The sequence below is a fragment of the Erythrolamprus reginae genome, chromosome 7 (assembly GCF_031021105.1).
Source record: "Erythrolamprus reginae isolate rEryReg1 chromosome 7, rEryReg1.hap1, whole genome shotgun sequence".
Classification (NCBI taxonomy): Eukaryota; Metazoa; Chordata; class Lepidosauria; order Squamata; family Dipsadidae; genus Erythrolamprus; species Erythrolamprus reginae.
The window spans coordinates 8,131,820-8,145,708 of NC_091956.1; the positions used below are offsets into that span (position 1 = coordinate 8,131,820).

Sequence of the window (13,889 nt, forward strand, 5' to 3'; positions counted from 1 at the left end):
TATCTCGAAAAGTTTGTATGACGAGGCGTTTGTAAGACGAGGTATCACTGTATATGTTGGGACAGAGGTCTCTCTCTGTAAGAGAGTGGCTGGCTGAGGAATTCTGGGAGTTGAAGTCCACAAATCTTAAAAGTTGTCAAGTTGGAGACCCCTGCCTTAGATAAATGATTTTTTGCTGAAATAATACCCTTACTTCCCCCTCCATATTACAAGGGTGTGATGACGCCACTTTCATCTACTCTGCAATTTCCAATAATTGTGCAAGTGAATCCTTTCCCACAGTGTGAGGCAGTGGGGTAAATACAGATCAGTCCACGAAGCTGCCAAACTAGCATTTTTACTTGAGGATGAGAAAAAGAAAAAGCTTTGAAAAAAAAAACCACGGAGGGTGTGCCTGGTATTTGTAACAGCAGTCTTGGCTTTATGGCAAAATGCGGATTCAAACTCTTGCTAAGTAAATATTGACAAACCGGAATGCAGGACTGAGTGAGCAAATGTAGACATTTGCAGCCTAGGACTGAATATAAATTGATTTTGCTTTTTAAATCCCCAAGTCAAGATGCAAATTAATTACAACACTGGCTGAGATTAATTACAAAATCAGCCGAGTTATGCTGGCGCCAGAAGCATAAATTCAGCAAAAAAGGCAGAATAATTACAGTTGAAATAGCTACCTTTGTTCCTCTTTTTGTGAAAACCAAAAATCATTTGCTTTATTCCTGACTGATAAATGACTGAACTTAATTGCAGTATAGTTGTTCTCCACTGTTTTAAATCTGTGGTCAGGCGGTAGGGAAAGCAAGTAGAATGCTTGGCAGCATAGCTAGAGGTATAACAAGCAGGAAGAGGGAGAGTATGATCCCACTACTGTATATAGAATGCTGGTGAGACCCCGTTTGGAAGACTGTGTCCAGTTCTGGAGACCTCACCTACAAAAAGATATTGACAAAATTGAACGGGTCCAAAGACGGGCTACAAGAATGGTAGAAGGTCTTAAGCATAAAACGTATCAGGAAAGACTTCATTAACTCAATCTGTGTAGCCTGGAGGACAGAAGGAAAAGGGGGGACATGATCAAAACATTTAAATATGTTAAAGGGTTAAATAAGGTTCAGGAGAGAAGTGTTTTTAATAGGAAAGTGGACACAAGAACAAGGGAGCACAATCTGAGGTTAGTTGGGGGAAAGATCAGAAGCAACGTGAGGAAATATAGTAGATGCTTGGAACAAACTTCCAGCAGACGTGGTTGGTAAATCCACAGTCACTGAATTTAAACATGCCTGGGATAAACATATATCGAAACATTTAAATATGTTAAAGGGTTAAATAAGGTCCAGGAGGGAAGTATTTTTAATAGGAAAGTGAACACAAGAACAAGGGGGCACAATCTGAAGTTAGTTGGGGGAAAGATCAAAAGCAACATGAGAAAATATTATTTTACTGAAAGAGTAGTAGATCCTTGGAACAAACTTCCAGCAGACGTGCTAGATAAATCCACAGTAACTGAATTTAAACACGCCTGGGATAAACATATATCTACCCTAAGATAAAATACACGAAATAGTATGAGGGCAGACTAGATGGACCAGGAGGTCTTTTTCTGCTGTCAATCTTCTATGTTTCTATGTTTCCTGGCATACACATAGTTCTCTACTTACATTTAATGGCCATTCAAAGTTAGAAGGGCACTGAAGAAAGTGACTTAGAACCAGTTCCTGCACTAACAACTAATGTAGATTTCCCATGGTTATATGATCAAAATTCAGGTGCTTGGCAATCAGTATATATTTACAACAGTTGTAAAGTTCGAGAATCGACATTTGTGAGTTTCCCAACTGGGTACCAACAAGTAAAATCAATCGGGGAAGTCGGATTTGCTTAAAGACCACATGATTCACTTAACAACTGTGGCCCAAAAAGGTCGTAAAATCAGGGCTGTCTCACTTAACATAATCCCTTTCTTAGCTATGGAAATTGTGGTTCCAATTCTGGCTTTAAAAAGACTACCTGTATTTACGGCTGTTTTTGTTGCAAGCCAATTTATATTATTATTATTATTATTATTATTATTATTATTATTAATTAGATTTGTATGCTGCCCCTCTCCGTAGACTCGGGGCGGCTCACAACAATAACAAAGAAAATGTAAGAACAAATCTAATAATTTAAAAAACACTAAAGACCCCGTTATTAAAAGCAAGCATACACACAAACATACAATTTAAGACATTAACTGCTAGTGGGACGCTGGTGTTTACTAATTCCTCATTTAATGAACACCGGTTCAGTCCGAGTTGCACAACGCCCCAAAAAAGAAGCGATTCAAAAAAAAAATTCCTCCTTGATGAATGCAATCGAAGCTGGGTGGAGTGCTTATTGAAGGTTGCAACCGTCTGCATTTCCCCCCAAAGTCTTAGACTGAAAGCTCCTTATTTAAGTCCCTGGAATTCTTGCCTGCTTAATTAGCCCCTACTGTAATTTTCCTCCACCTTGGGAACTTCCGGAATTCCCCAGCTCCCACAATTCCCCAGCCATGGCAGTAGAAGTCCACCCCTCTTCAAGTTTCCTAGGTTAATGTTCTGTCCTCTCTCCTTCTCGCCCCTCCTTTCCTTCCCTCCAACAACAACAACAACAACGATGATGATGATGATGATAGGTCCCACAGAGTGGGTCTTCTCCGGGTCCCGTCAACCAAACAATGTCGTTTGGCGGGGCCCAGGGGAAGAGCCTTCTCTGTGGCGGCCCCGGCCCTCTGGAACCAACTCCCCCCAGAGATTAGAATTGCCCCCACCCTCCTTGCCTTTCGTAAGCTGCTTAAAACCCACCTCTGCCGCCAGGCATGGGGGAATTGAGATACACTTTCCCCCTAGGCCTTTACAATTTTATACATGGTATGTCTGTATGCATGATTGGTTTTTATAATAATGGGTTTTTAATCGGTTTTTAGTATTGGATTATTGTTATATGCTGTTTTATTCTGTTGTTAGCCGCCCCGAGTCTGCGGAGAGGGGCGGCATACAAATGCAATAAATAAATAAATGATGATGATGATGATGATGATAATAATAATACTAATAATTTATTAGACTTATATGCCACCCCTCTCCGAAGACTCAGGGTGGCTCACAACAACAATGGAACAATACAAATCTACAAATCTAATAATTAAAAACTGTAACTAAAACCCATTACCTTAAAAACAATTGATACTACACAATCATAACTATAACTTTCAATGGTCAGAGGGGGGGGGATACACTAGTTGCCCCATGCCTGGCGACATAGATAGGTCTTAAGGCTCTTGTGGAAGGCCAGTTTGAATCTCTGGAGGGAGTTGATTCCAGAGGGCCGGGGCCGCCACAGAGAAGGCTCTTCCCCTAGGCCCCGCCAGACGACATTGTCTGGTCGATGGGACCTGGAGAAGGCCAACTGTGTGGGACCTAATTGGCCGCTGGGATTTATGCGGCAGAAGGCGGTTCCGTTTCTGGTCCGATGCCACGTAGGGCTTTGTAGGTCATCACCAATACTTTGGATTGTGTCCGGAAACTATTCTATTCTCTTACTCTCCTCTTCCCTTTCCTCCCTGCCCTCCCCTATCCTATCCCTTGTCTATTCCTGCCCTTCCTTTCCCTGCCCTGTTCTGTTTTGTTCTATTCCACAAAAGTTTTGAGCTGATTCCAGGTACGTTATAAATATGACAAATGCTGGAAATAAGCCTGAAAAAGTGTAGATTGTGACATCCATCTTTCCCAGCAGATAATTACAATGCTTGTATTGGAAGATTGCAGGATACCCTTGCTAAAAGAAAAATATTGAAAGATTTATTAAACTCGGTTCTGCCCCACGCAGTCAGAATGACTCTCGACAACTTACATGGAATATAGAATTGATAACAATTACGGTGCCATCTGAAACTAGATCGCAACGTAACTCTCACCAACGATACGCAAGGCAATCACCCACCCACCCAATCGATCCCCAGCCCTGAGCATAAAAGCAATAAAAGATTAAAGATGGCATCTATGTAAACTTAGGGGGAGGGGAATCCTCCAAAACTTAGGGGGAGGGGAATCCTACCGTAAAGCTCTTAATGGTGATGATGATGATGATGATGATGATGATGGTAATAATAATAATAATAATAATAATAATAATAATAATTTATTAGATTTGTATGCCGCCCCTCTCCGAAAACTCGGGGTGGCACACAACACTCATAAATCAAAAGTTTAAAAAAACCACAATGTAAAAACCCTTATAATAAAAGAATCACACAACCTAATCAAACCATACATAAACCAAGTAGTTAGGGGAGGTGTCAATTTCCCCATGTCCGGCAGCACAAGTAAGTTTTCAACAACTTGCGAAAGGTGAGGAGGGGGGGGGCAGTTCTAATCTCCGGGGGGGAGTTGGTTCCAGAGGGCCGGGGCCGCCACAGAGAAGGCTCTTCCCATGGGCCTCGCCAGACGACATTGCTTAGTCGACGGGACCTGGAGAAGGCCCACTCTGTGGGACCTAATCGGCCACTGGGATTCGTGCAACAGAAGACGGTCCCAGAGGTATTCCGGTCCGATGCCATGTAGGGCATTATAAATAAACGTAATAAGCAGAGTAGGACCTGGCCAAATAGAAAACAACCTTGAAGCCAAGTTCATCTTAATTATATTTATCTTACAAGAAAAGCTCAGAGGAATTTTAGCCCATCTTTCTTTCTTTTTTAAATAAAAGTTTTCATTTACACTGAAAGAGGGGACAAATTCACATTTACTGGGTAACGTACTTGAAGAACTCACTCCTAGGACATTACATACCGGGTAAAATAACTCCCTGGAAATTCTTACAATGCTGGGGGGGGCACGAGTTTGGGAGACTGTTTGGTGGGCTCCATTCTTATCGATCTATGCTGGTTGCTCTATTAGGACTGTTCTATAACTGTTGGGTTGGCAATATATTGGCTGCAGGTGTTGCAGACTGCCACTAGAGGGAGCTAGAGTTTATAGCTTTTTTCTCTTTGTCTGGCTAATCGATTTTTCGCGATGTAGGGTTGCGGAAGTAAAAACACCATCTGCGCATGCGCGCCCTTTTTCCATGGCCGCGCATGCGCAGATGGTGGAGTTTGCGTGGGCGGTGGGGAAACCCGGATCTTCGTCTGCTCGCTGCTGCTGCGGCCGTCCAGCAGCTGATCTGCTCGGCGGCAGCAGCAAGGAGCCGAATCAGGCTTTCCCCTTTGCGTGGGCGGCGGGGAAACCCGGATCTTCGTCTGCTCGCTGCTGCTGCAGCAGCAGCGAGCAGACGAAGATCCGGGTTTCCCCGCCGCCCACGCAAAGGGGAAACCCCAGCCCCTCGCTGATGCCCCCGCTCGCCCGCCCGCCCGCCGCCCGCCGCCCGCCAGCAAGAGGGGGAGAGATAGAGAAAGAGAGAGGAGGAAAGAAAGAGATGAGAGAGGGAGGAAGAGAGTGTGAGAGAGGAAGAAGCAAGATAGAGAAAGAGAGAGAGAAAGAAAGATGAGAAAGGAAGGAAGAGAGTGACGTCATAGGGTGGGAAAAATCGCGATATAGCGTTTCGCGAAGATCGAGATCGCGAAAATCAAGGGATCACTGTATCAGCTAAAATGTGTTTAGGCTTGATATTGTTGTTTGCTGATTATGACAAAGGGAACTGGCAAGAAAGACTATGTACTTGGTAATATTTGGATTGTTATTCTGATTTATTCTATGTATGACTTTAGACTGTTTATCTGAATATGTGATTTCTCAAAGTAAACTTTAATTCAGGTTAGTACAGTATATCTGTGGGTGGCTGAGTAGTTATTCACAACTAATCTCAATCTAAACATTTCTATGTATGCACTACCTTGGTAAACAAGGATTATTTTGCTCATACATTAATGGGCTCCAAGCCCTTCATTTTATATAAGCAGGTGGTAGAATTTTTTTTTTAAATTAAAAAATGTAGAAACCAGGAAACGTGTTCTGCAATAGGATGCAATTTCTCACGCCAACAACTTGTCCCTCACCATCCTAAGTACAGACTGCAGGGGAACTGAAAAGCAGAGACAATTTTGCTCCGTTGCAAAAAAACAAAACAAAAAAACACCCTTAAAAACTCCGTGAAATGTGAAAATTGCAGTTTGTTTAGAATCTCTAAGGTTATTGGAGAAAAACCTAATTATTGCTGAACTTCCTTGTTTTACAGCGAGCGGGGCTTCAGTTGAATTCCTTCCATGATTAAACAAAAAAATTAAGAGTTTGCTGTTACACTGGTTGTTTTTTGTCTCCGTCTGCAAAATCCACACTGCATTGCAGAGCGAAGAGGAGGTTTAGATTAGATTAGATTATTAAGAGTTGGAAGGGACCTTATAAGTAATGTAATCCAACCCTCCACTTAAGCAGGAGCCTTTAAGCAGCAGTCTGCATTGGTTGCCGATCAGTTTCCGGTCACAATTCAAAGTGTTGGTTATGACCTATAAAGCCCTTCATGGCATCGGACCAGAATATCTCCGGGACCGCCTTCTATCTGGAAAGACTAAATGAACTCCATTTGTAGAGTCTGGAGGACAGAAGGAAAAGGGGGGACATGATCGAAACATTTAAAAATGTTAAAGGGTTAAATAAGGTCCAGGAGGGAAGTGTTTTTAATAGGAAAGTGAACACAAGAACAAGGGGACACAATCTGAAGTTAGTTGGGGGAAAGATCAAAAGCAACGTGAGAAAATATTATTTTACTGAAAGAGTAGTAGATCCTTGGAATAAACTTCCAGCAGACGTGGTTGGTAAATCCACAGTAACTGAATTTAAACATGCCTTGATAAACATATATCCATCCTAAGATAAAATACAGAAAATAGTATAAGGGCAGACTAGATGGACCATGAGATATTTTTCTGCCGTCAGACTTCTATGTTTCTATGTTTCTATATAAAGATGGAGAGGAGTTTGTTCATTTTGTGAATCAAGGTAGTCCTGGAGTTACAACCATAAGTCACAATGGATGTAAAGTGAGTCACCATGGTCCAAACTTCAAAGCAGGGTCATAAATCCCATTTAAGGTCTCTGTAGCAACTTTGAATGGCTGCTAACAGCCGCTCGCAAATGGAGATTTATCTGCACAGGTCAATTCAAAGTTACAACGGTGCAGAAGAAAGAGACTTATGACCATGTCTCACATAAAGACCATTGCAGCTTCCCCAGGGTCATGTGATCAAAATTTCGGGTGCCTGGCAAACTGATTCACACTTATGACGGTTACAGTGTCCTGGAATCATGTGATCCCCTTTGGTGGCCTTCTTGACAAGCAAAGTCAATGGAAAAGCCAGATCCACAGCTAATTTAATAGAAACATAGAAGATTGACGGCAGAAAAAGACCTCATGGTCCATCTAGTCTGCCCTTATACTATTTCCTGTGTTTTAACTTAGGCTGGATATATGTTTATCCCAGGCATGTTTACATTCAGTTACTGTGGATTTACCAACCACGTCTGCTGGAAGTTTGTTCCAAGCATCTACTACTCTTTCAGTAAAATAATATTTTCTCATGTTGCTTTTGATCTTTCCCCCAACTAACCTCAGATTGTGTCCCCTTGTTCTTGTGTTCACTTTCCTATTAAAAACACTTCCCTCCTGGACCTTATTTAACCCTTTAACCCTTTAATCACTTAACAACGGTGGCAAGAAAATGAGGCAAAACGTATTTAACAACTGTCTTGTTTAACAGCAGAAATGTTGGGCTCAATCCTGATTGTACGTCGAGGGCTATTTGTATTTGTAATTTTTATTCTTCCAAGTTGTGATTTCTTTATAGGAGTGTTTCCCAACCTTGGCAACTTGAAGATATCTGGACTTCAACTCCCAGAATTCCCCAGCCAGCATTCGCTGGCTGGGGAATTCTGGGAGTTGAAGTCCAAATATTTTCAAGTTGCCAAGGTTGGGAAACACTGCTTTAGAGTGTGTCATGCAGGCAGGGTTCATTTGAATATTTTTGTTGAATAGAGGAATTAACGTCAGCATTCCTGAAACGCTTGAGATCTTATCAAACCAAAAAGCTTGGTGCTCCTTTCTCTCTCCACACCTACGTGGATTACATCCTCTTGTGCGCTAACAACAGATGCTATCTTTTTTTTGGTTAGCACATTTATTTCCCTGGATGTGAATAAATCAACTTTACGATGACTCTGCCATGAAGGGCTGAAAAAATGACTTTCTATTGTCATGTTCGAGTGCCTCTTGTCTTAGCCTCCTCTGTCAGTTTTCCTGTTTTCTTTTAGAGGTGGCATGTTTCTACGTGTTTGATTGCACTGGTGTCTTTTCGTAAAGGTTACCTTGATGTAAAAAAGAAAATAGAGATGAGAATAGATCTAACATTTTCTCATTCTTAACTTTGATTCTGGGTCCTCTAGCTGTCAACAAAGCAGCACTTCGCTCAAGAATAAAAACATAGAAGATTGACGGCAGAAAAAGACCTCATGGTCCATTTTATTATTTACAGTGATACCTTGTCTTACAAACTTAATTGGTTCCGGGACGAGGTTCTTAAGGTGAAAAGTTTGTAAAACAAAATAATGTTTCCTATAGGAATCAACAGAAGTAGCTTGCAGTACTCCATTCTAACCACTGCACCACCGAGGCTCTTCATTAATAATAATAATTAATAATAATTTATTAGACTTGTATGCCGGCCCTCTCCGAAGACTCGGGGTGGCTCATAACAGCAATAAAACAGTACAATACAAATCTAATGGTTAAAACTATAACTAAAACCCTGCTATCTTAAAAAAAGCAATCAATACGATACAGTCATAGCCATACATAACTCTTAATGGTCAGAGGAGGGTGGGGGCAGTTTGAATCTCCTGATTGATTCCAGAGCGCCGGGGCCGCCACAGAGAAGGCTCTTCCCCTAGGCTCCATCAGACAACATTGTGTAGTAGTCGAAGGGGCCCGGAGAAGGCCAACTCTGTGGGACCTAATCGGCCACTGGGATTCGTGCGGCAAAAGGCAGTCCCGGAGGTATTCTGGTTCGATGCCATGTAGTTAAGTGAGCTTGCTATATTTTACGGCCTTTCTGTCCCCTAGTTGTTCAAGTGATTCTCTGCTGGCGTTAAAATCCTGTTTGCTTGGTGCGCTTCTTGAATCCTAGGGTCATTGAGCGCCATCTCTTTGTCTTCCAGATTGGTTCCAGAGGAACGATTAAGGATTTCCCAGGATTCAGTGCTTCCAAAGATGCCGAGGCACTTAAAAAGGCAATGGAAGGATTGGGTAAGAATCCTGTTTTCTTTTTATTAAATATCTTTATTGAATTTTCCATTAAAAAAAGAGAAACAAGACATACACTTAACATCTATTTGGGGTTACAATTACCCCACTTATTTTAGAAGTCTTTCTAGTACAGCAGTATCCTTGAAAGATCCTGAATTTCAGGTCGGAAGAAAGGAAATTTTGGAAGTTGGGCTGATGTTCCATATGATGATAATTTAAAATCCCAAACCTGTTACTTCTATTCCCAAACCGAGCCACATAATATTCCACTGTTTATCTCAGGCATTATTACTGCATGGAATCGGTCCATGAGATTTGTAAAGAAAGCCTGAGAATGGGATGGAGTTTGTCCATTGTTTATGTTTATATTTATTAGATTTGTATGCCGCCCCTCTCCGTAGACTCGGGGCGGCTCACAACACAATAAAAACAGTTTATAACAAATCTAATAATTTACAATTTAAGATATTTTTAAAAAACCCATTATTAAGCAGACATACATACAAGCATACCATATATAAATTGTATAGGCCCGGGGGAGATATCTCAATTCCCCCATGCCTGATGACAAAGGTGGGTTTTAAGGAGTTTACGAAAGGCAAGGAGGGTAGGGGCAGTTCTAATCTCTGGGGGGGGGAGCTGGTTCCAGAGAGTCGGGGGCCGCCATAGAGAAGACTCTTCCCCTGGGGCCCGCCAACCGACATTATTTAGTTGACGGGACCCGGAGAAGGCCCACTCTGTGGGACCTAATCGGTCGCTGGGATTCATGAAGCAGGAGGCGGTCTCGGAGATATTCTGGTCCAATGCCATGAAGGGCTTTAAAGGTCATAACCAATATTTTGAATTGTGACCGGAAATTGATCGGCAAGCAATGCAGACTGCGGAGTGTTGGAGTAACATGGGCATACTTAGGGAAGCCCATGACTGCTCTCGCAGCTGCATTCTGCACGATCTGAAGTTTCCAAACACTTTTCAAAGGTAGCCCCATGTAGAGAGCATTACAGTAGTCGAACCTCGAGGTGATGAGGGCATTGCTAAAGTTTTAACACTATAAAACTTTATGTATTTGTTTTTGTCAAATATGTATTGGTAGTATACAAAGATATAACAATACATGATACTAGTATGAGAGAGACCTTAGGACAAGGGGTAGAAGGCACGCTGGTGCACTTATGCACGCCATTTACTGACCTCTTAGGAATCGGGAGAGGTCAACAATGGATAGTCTAAGGGCAATGTTTTGGGGATAGGTGATGATGATACTACATAGTCTGGTAGTGAGTTCCATGCATCAACTACTCGGTTACTAAAGTCTTCTTTTTTCAAGTCGAGTTTGCTGCAGTTTACTTTAAGTTTGTATTAAAGTAAGTAAATAAAGTAAGTAAGTTCATACATAAGTTTGTATGAAAGAGTAGTAGATGCTTGGAACAAACTTCCAGCAGACTTGGTTGGTAAATCCACAGGAACTGAATTTAAACATGCCTGGGATAGACATATATCCATCCTAAGATAAAATACAGGAAATAGTGTAAGGGCAGACTAGATGGACCAGGAGGTCTTTTTCTGCCGTCAATCTTCTATGTTTCTATGTATCTGTTGTGTGCTCACGTGTTGTTGTGGTTGAAGCTGAAGTAGTTATTGACAGGAAGGACCTTGTAGCAGATGTTTTTAAGGGCTATGCTTAGGTCGTGTTTTAGGCGACGTAGTTCTAAGCTTTCCAAACCAAGGATTGTAAGTTTTTTTTACATGTTTTAACTCAAAGAGGCAAGATCCATCCTCTTTCTCAGCTGATTCCTTTCTTAATTTTGCTTTTAGGCACAGACGAAACGACGGTGATTGAGATCCTGACGGGAAGATCAAACGCTCAACGGCAGCTGATCGCGGCCGAGTATAAATCTTACACTGGAAAGGTCTGCATCCTTGGGAAATATTGAGAAAGGGTTGGGGGTAGTTATGGAGGGTGAGGGGCTCCATTATCTCCAACCACTGATTCTTTGTGGCAAATAGCGTGGAAGAGCCAATTTGGTGTAGTGGTTGAGATGCTGGCCTGGAAACCAGGCGCCATAAGATGTAGTATCATCTTAGGTATGTAAACTGGCTGGGTGCCTTTGGGCCAATCATCAATGATGGTGAATGCTAGTCCCGCCTTAGACCTGAAAGGTGGCTGGATGGCTTTGGGCCAATCACCGGGTGATGAGGAATTCTAATCCCGCCTTTGACATGAAAGCTAGATGGGTGATTTGGGGCCAATCGCCAGGCGATGGGGAATTCTAATCCCGCCTTTGGCATGAAAGCTAGCTGGGTGATTTGGGGCCAATCACCAGGCGGGGGTGAATTCTAGTCCCGCCTTTGACATGAAAGCTAGCTGGGTGATTTGGGGCCAATCACCAGGTGGGGGTGAATTCTAATCCCGCCTTTGGCATGAAAGCTAGCTGGGTGGCTTTGGGCCAATCACCAGGTAGCTGTGAGTTCTAGTCCCTCTTTATTTATTTTTATTTATTTTTATTTATTAGATTTGTATGCTGCCCCTCTCTGCAGACTCGGGGCGGCTCACAGCAGTGATAAAACAGTATACAATGACAAATCTAATATTAAAGTCTAAAATAACAATTTTACATTAAAAACCTTTAAAAAAACCTTATATAAAAACATACACACAAACATTCCATACATAAAACTGCATAGGCAAGGGGAGATGTCTCAGTTCCCCCATGCCTGACGGCAGAGGTGGGTTTTAATAAGTTTACGAAAGGCAAGGAGGGTGGAGGCAGTCCTGATCTCCAGGGGGGAGCTGGTTCCAGAGGGTCGGGGCCACCACAGACAAGGCTCTTCCCCTCTTCCCTTTATTTTTTTTGAGCAGTGTTTGTTCCCTCAAAGCAGTAAAACTGAGATTCTACCAGGGACTTGCCCGATGGCATTCAGTGGTTTTCAACTTTTCTAATGCCGCAACCTCTTAATACAGTTCCTCACGTTGTGGTGATCCCCAACCATAAGTCTAGCCCCAATTCACCCAACAGAGCTTTAAGCTGATTGGCAGAAAGTTCTGAGGGACACGCCCACTGTAAATGCCTGATTGGTCGGATTGTAAAAATAGGTCCCAAGGCGCCAGAATAGAAGCTTTAGTTCCTAACACCTTGGGAAGTTTGTTTTTTCCCATGGTCTTAGGCGACCCCTGTGAAACGGTCATTCTACCCCCAAAAGGGGTCCTGACCCCCAAGTTGAGAACCACTGTTTTAAATGGATGCCTTCCATATGTGTTGGGCTAAAATATTCATGGTTTCCCCCATGAGTAGCTGGAGAATGCTGCATGAGAAACTATTGCTGAAGATTCCTAGGATTCTTGACAGTGAGAATTTATTCATGGCTGTTTTCTTTTCTGTTTTAAAGGAGCTGAAAGATGCTTTGCAGGAAGAAACCTCGGGTGATTTTGGGCGTGCCCTGGTCGCTCTGGTGATGCCCCCGGCAGAATTTGAGGCGGAACAAATGAACCGAGCCGTCAGAGTAAGTCCAAAAGTGGGACCTTTCTGTTTACGCTGACCTCTAGACCTAATTCATCCTGACACAGGTTTGATTCGTCTTTGGGGAAAACACGATTTTCTGTCGCGCTCTCCTTTTCTGCGAATGGACTTTAATATAATTGCACTATAGTAAAAATGTCTGGAACAGGAGAAAGATAGTCATTTTTAGAGCTGAGGTTTTGCTTACTAGATAGATAGATAGATAGATAGATAGGTAGGTAGGTAGGTAGGTAGGTAGGTAGGTAGGAAGGTAGGTAGGCAGATAGATAGAGAGAGAGAGACAGACAGACAGACAGTAGATAGATAGATAGATAGATAGATAGATAGATAGATAGATAGATAGATAGATAGACAGACAGACAGACACACAGACAGACAGACAGACACACAGACACACAGACAGACACACAGACACACGATAGATAGATAGATAGATAGATAGAGAGAGAGAGAGAGAGAGACAGACAGACAGACAGACAGACACACAGACACACGATAGATAGATAGATAGATAGATAGATAGATAGATAGATAGATAGACATAGACGATATACATATAGATATATACTATATATAAATACAGATGAGAGGGACAGATAGAGATATACTGTATATATAGATATAGATGACATAGAGATAGAGATAGATAGATTGATATCAATAATATAGATATAGAGATAGATAGATTGATATCAATAATATAGATATAGTTGAGAGAGACAGATAAACAGAGACAGGCAGATAAAAGATATAGATATATGCTGTATGTTTAGATATAGATGATATAGAGATAGAGATAGATTGATAGATTGATATAGATAATATAGATATGGATATATACTGTATATAGAGAGAGACAGACAGAGACATAGATATATACTCTATATAGATATATAGATATAGATGATATAGAGATAGAGTTAAAGATAGATTAGATAGATAGACAGATAGATTAGATAGATAGATGATAGACAGACAAACAGATAGAGATGATATAGATATAGATATATTCTGTATATAGATGAGAGAGACAGAGAAACAGACAGAGATATAGATATATACTGTATATATATAGATGATATAGATATATATTGTATATAGCAATAGTATTTATAT

At 41.7% G+C, this 13,889-nt stretch overlaps 1 protein-coding gene across 1 annotated transcript in view; it reads left to right on the forward strand.

Annotated features, from left to right (window-relative positions):
- ANXA3 (annexin A3) overlaps window positions 1-13,889 on the forward strand; it is a 41,683-nt gene that overhangs the window by 7,798 nt on the left and 19,996 nt on the right. The window contains exons 3-5 of the mRNA XM_070756925.1: window positions 9,168-9,255; window positions 11,071-11,165; window positions 12,643-12,756. Of these exons, the coding sequence (XP_070613026.1) occupies window positions 9,168-9,255; window positions 11,071-11,165; window positions 12,643-12,756 (297 nt within the window). The remainder of the gene's footprint in view (window positions 1-9,167; window positions 9,256-11,070; window positions 11,166-12,642; window positions 12,757-13,889) is intronic.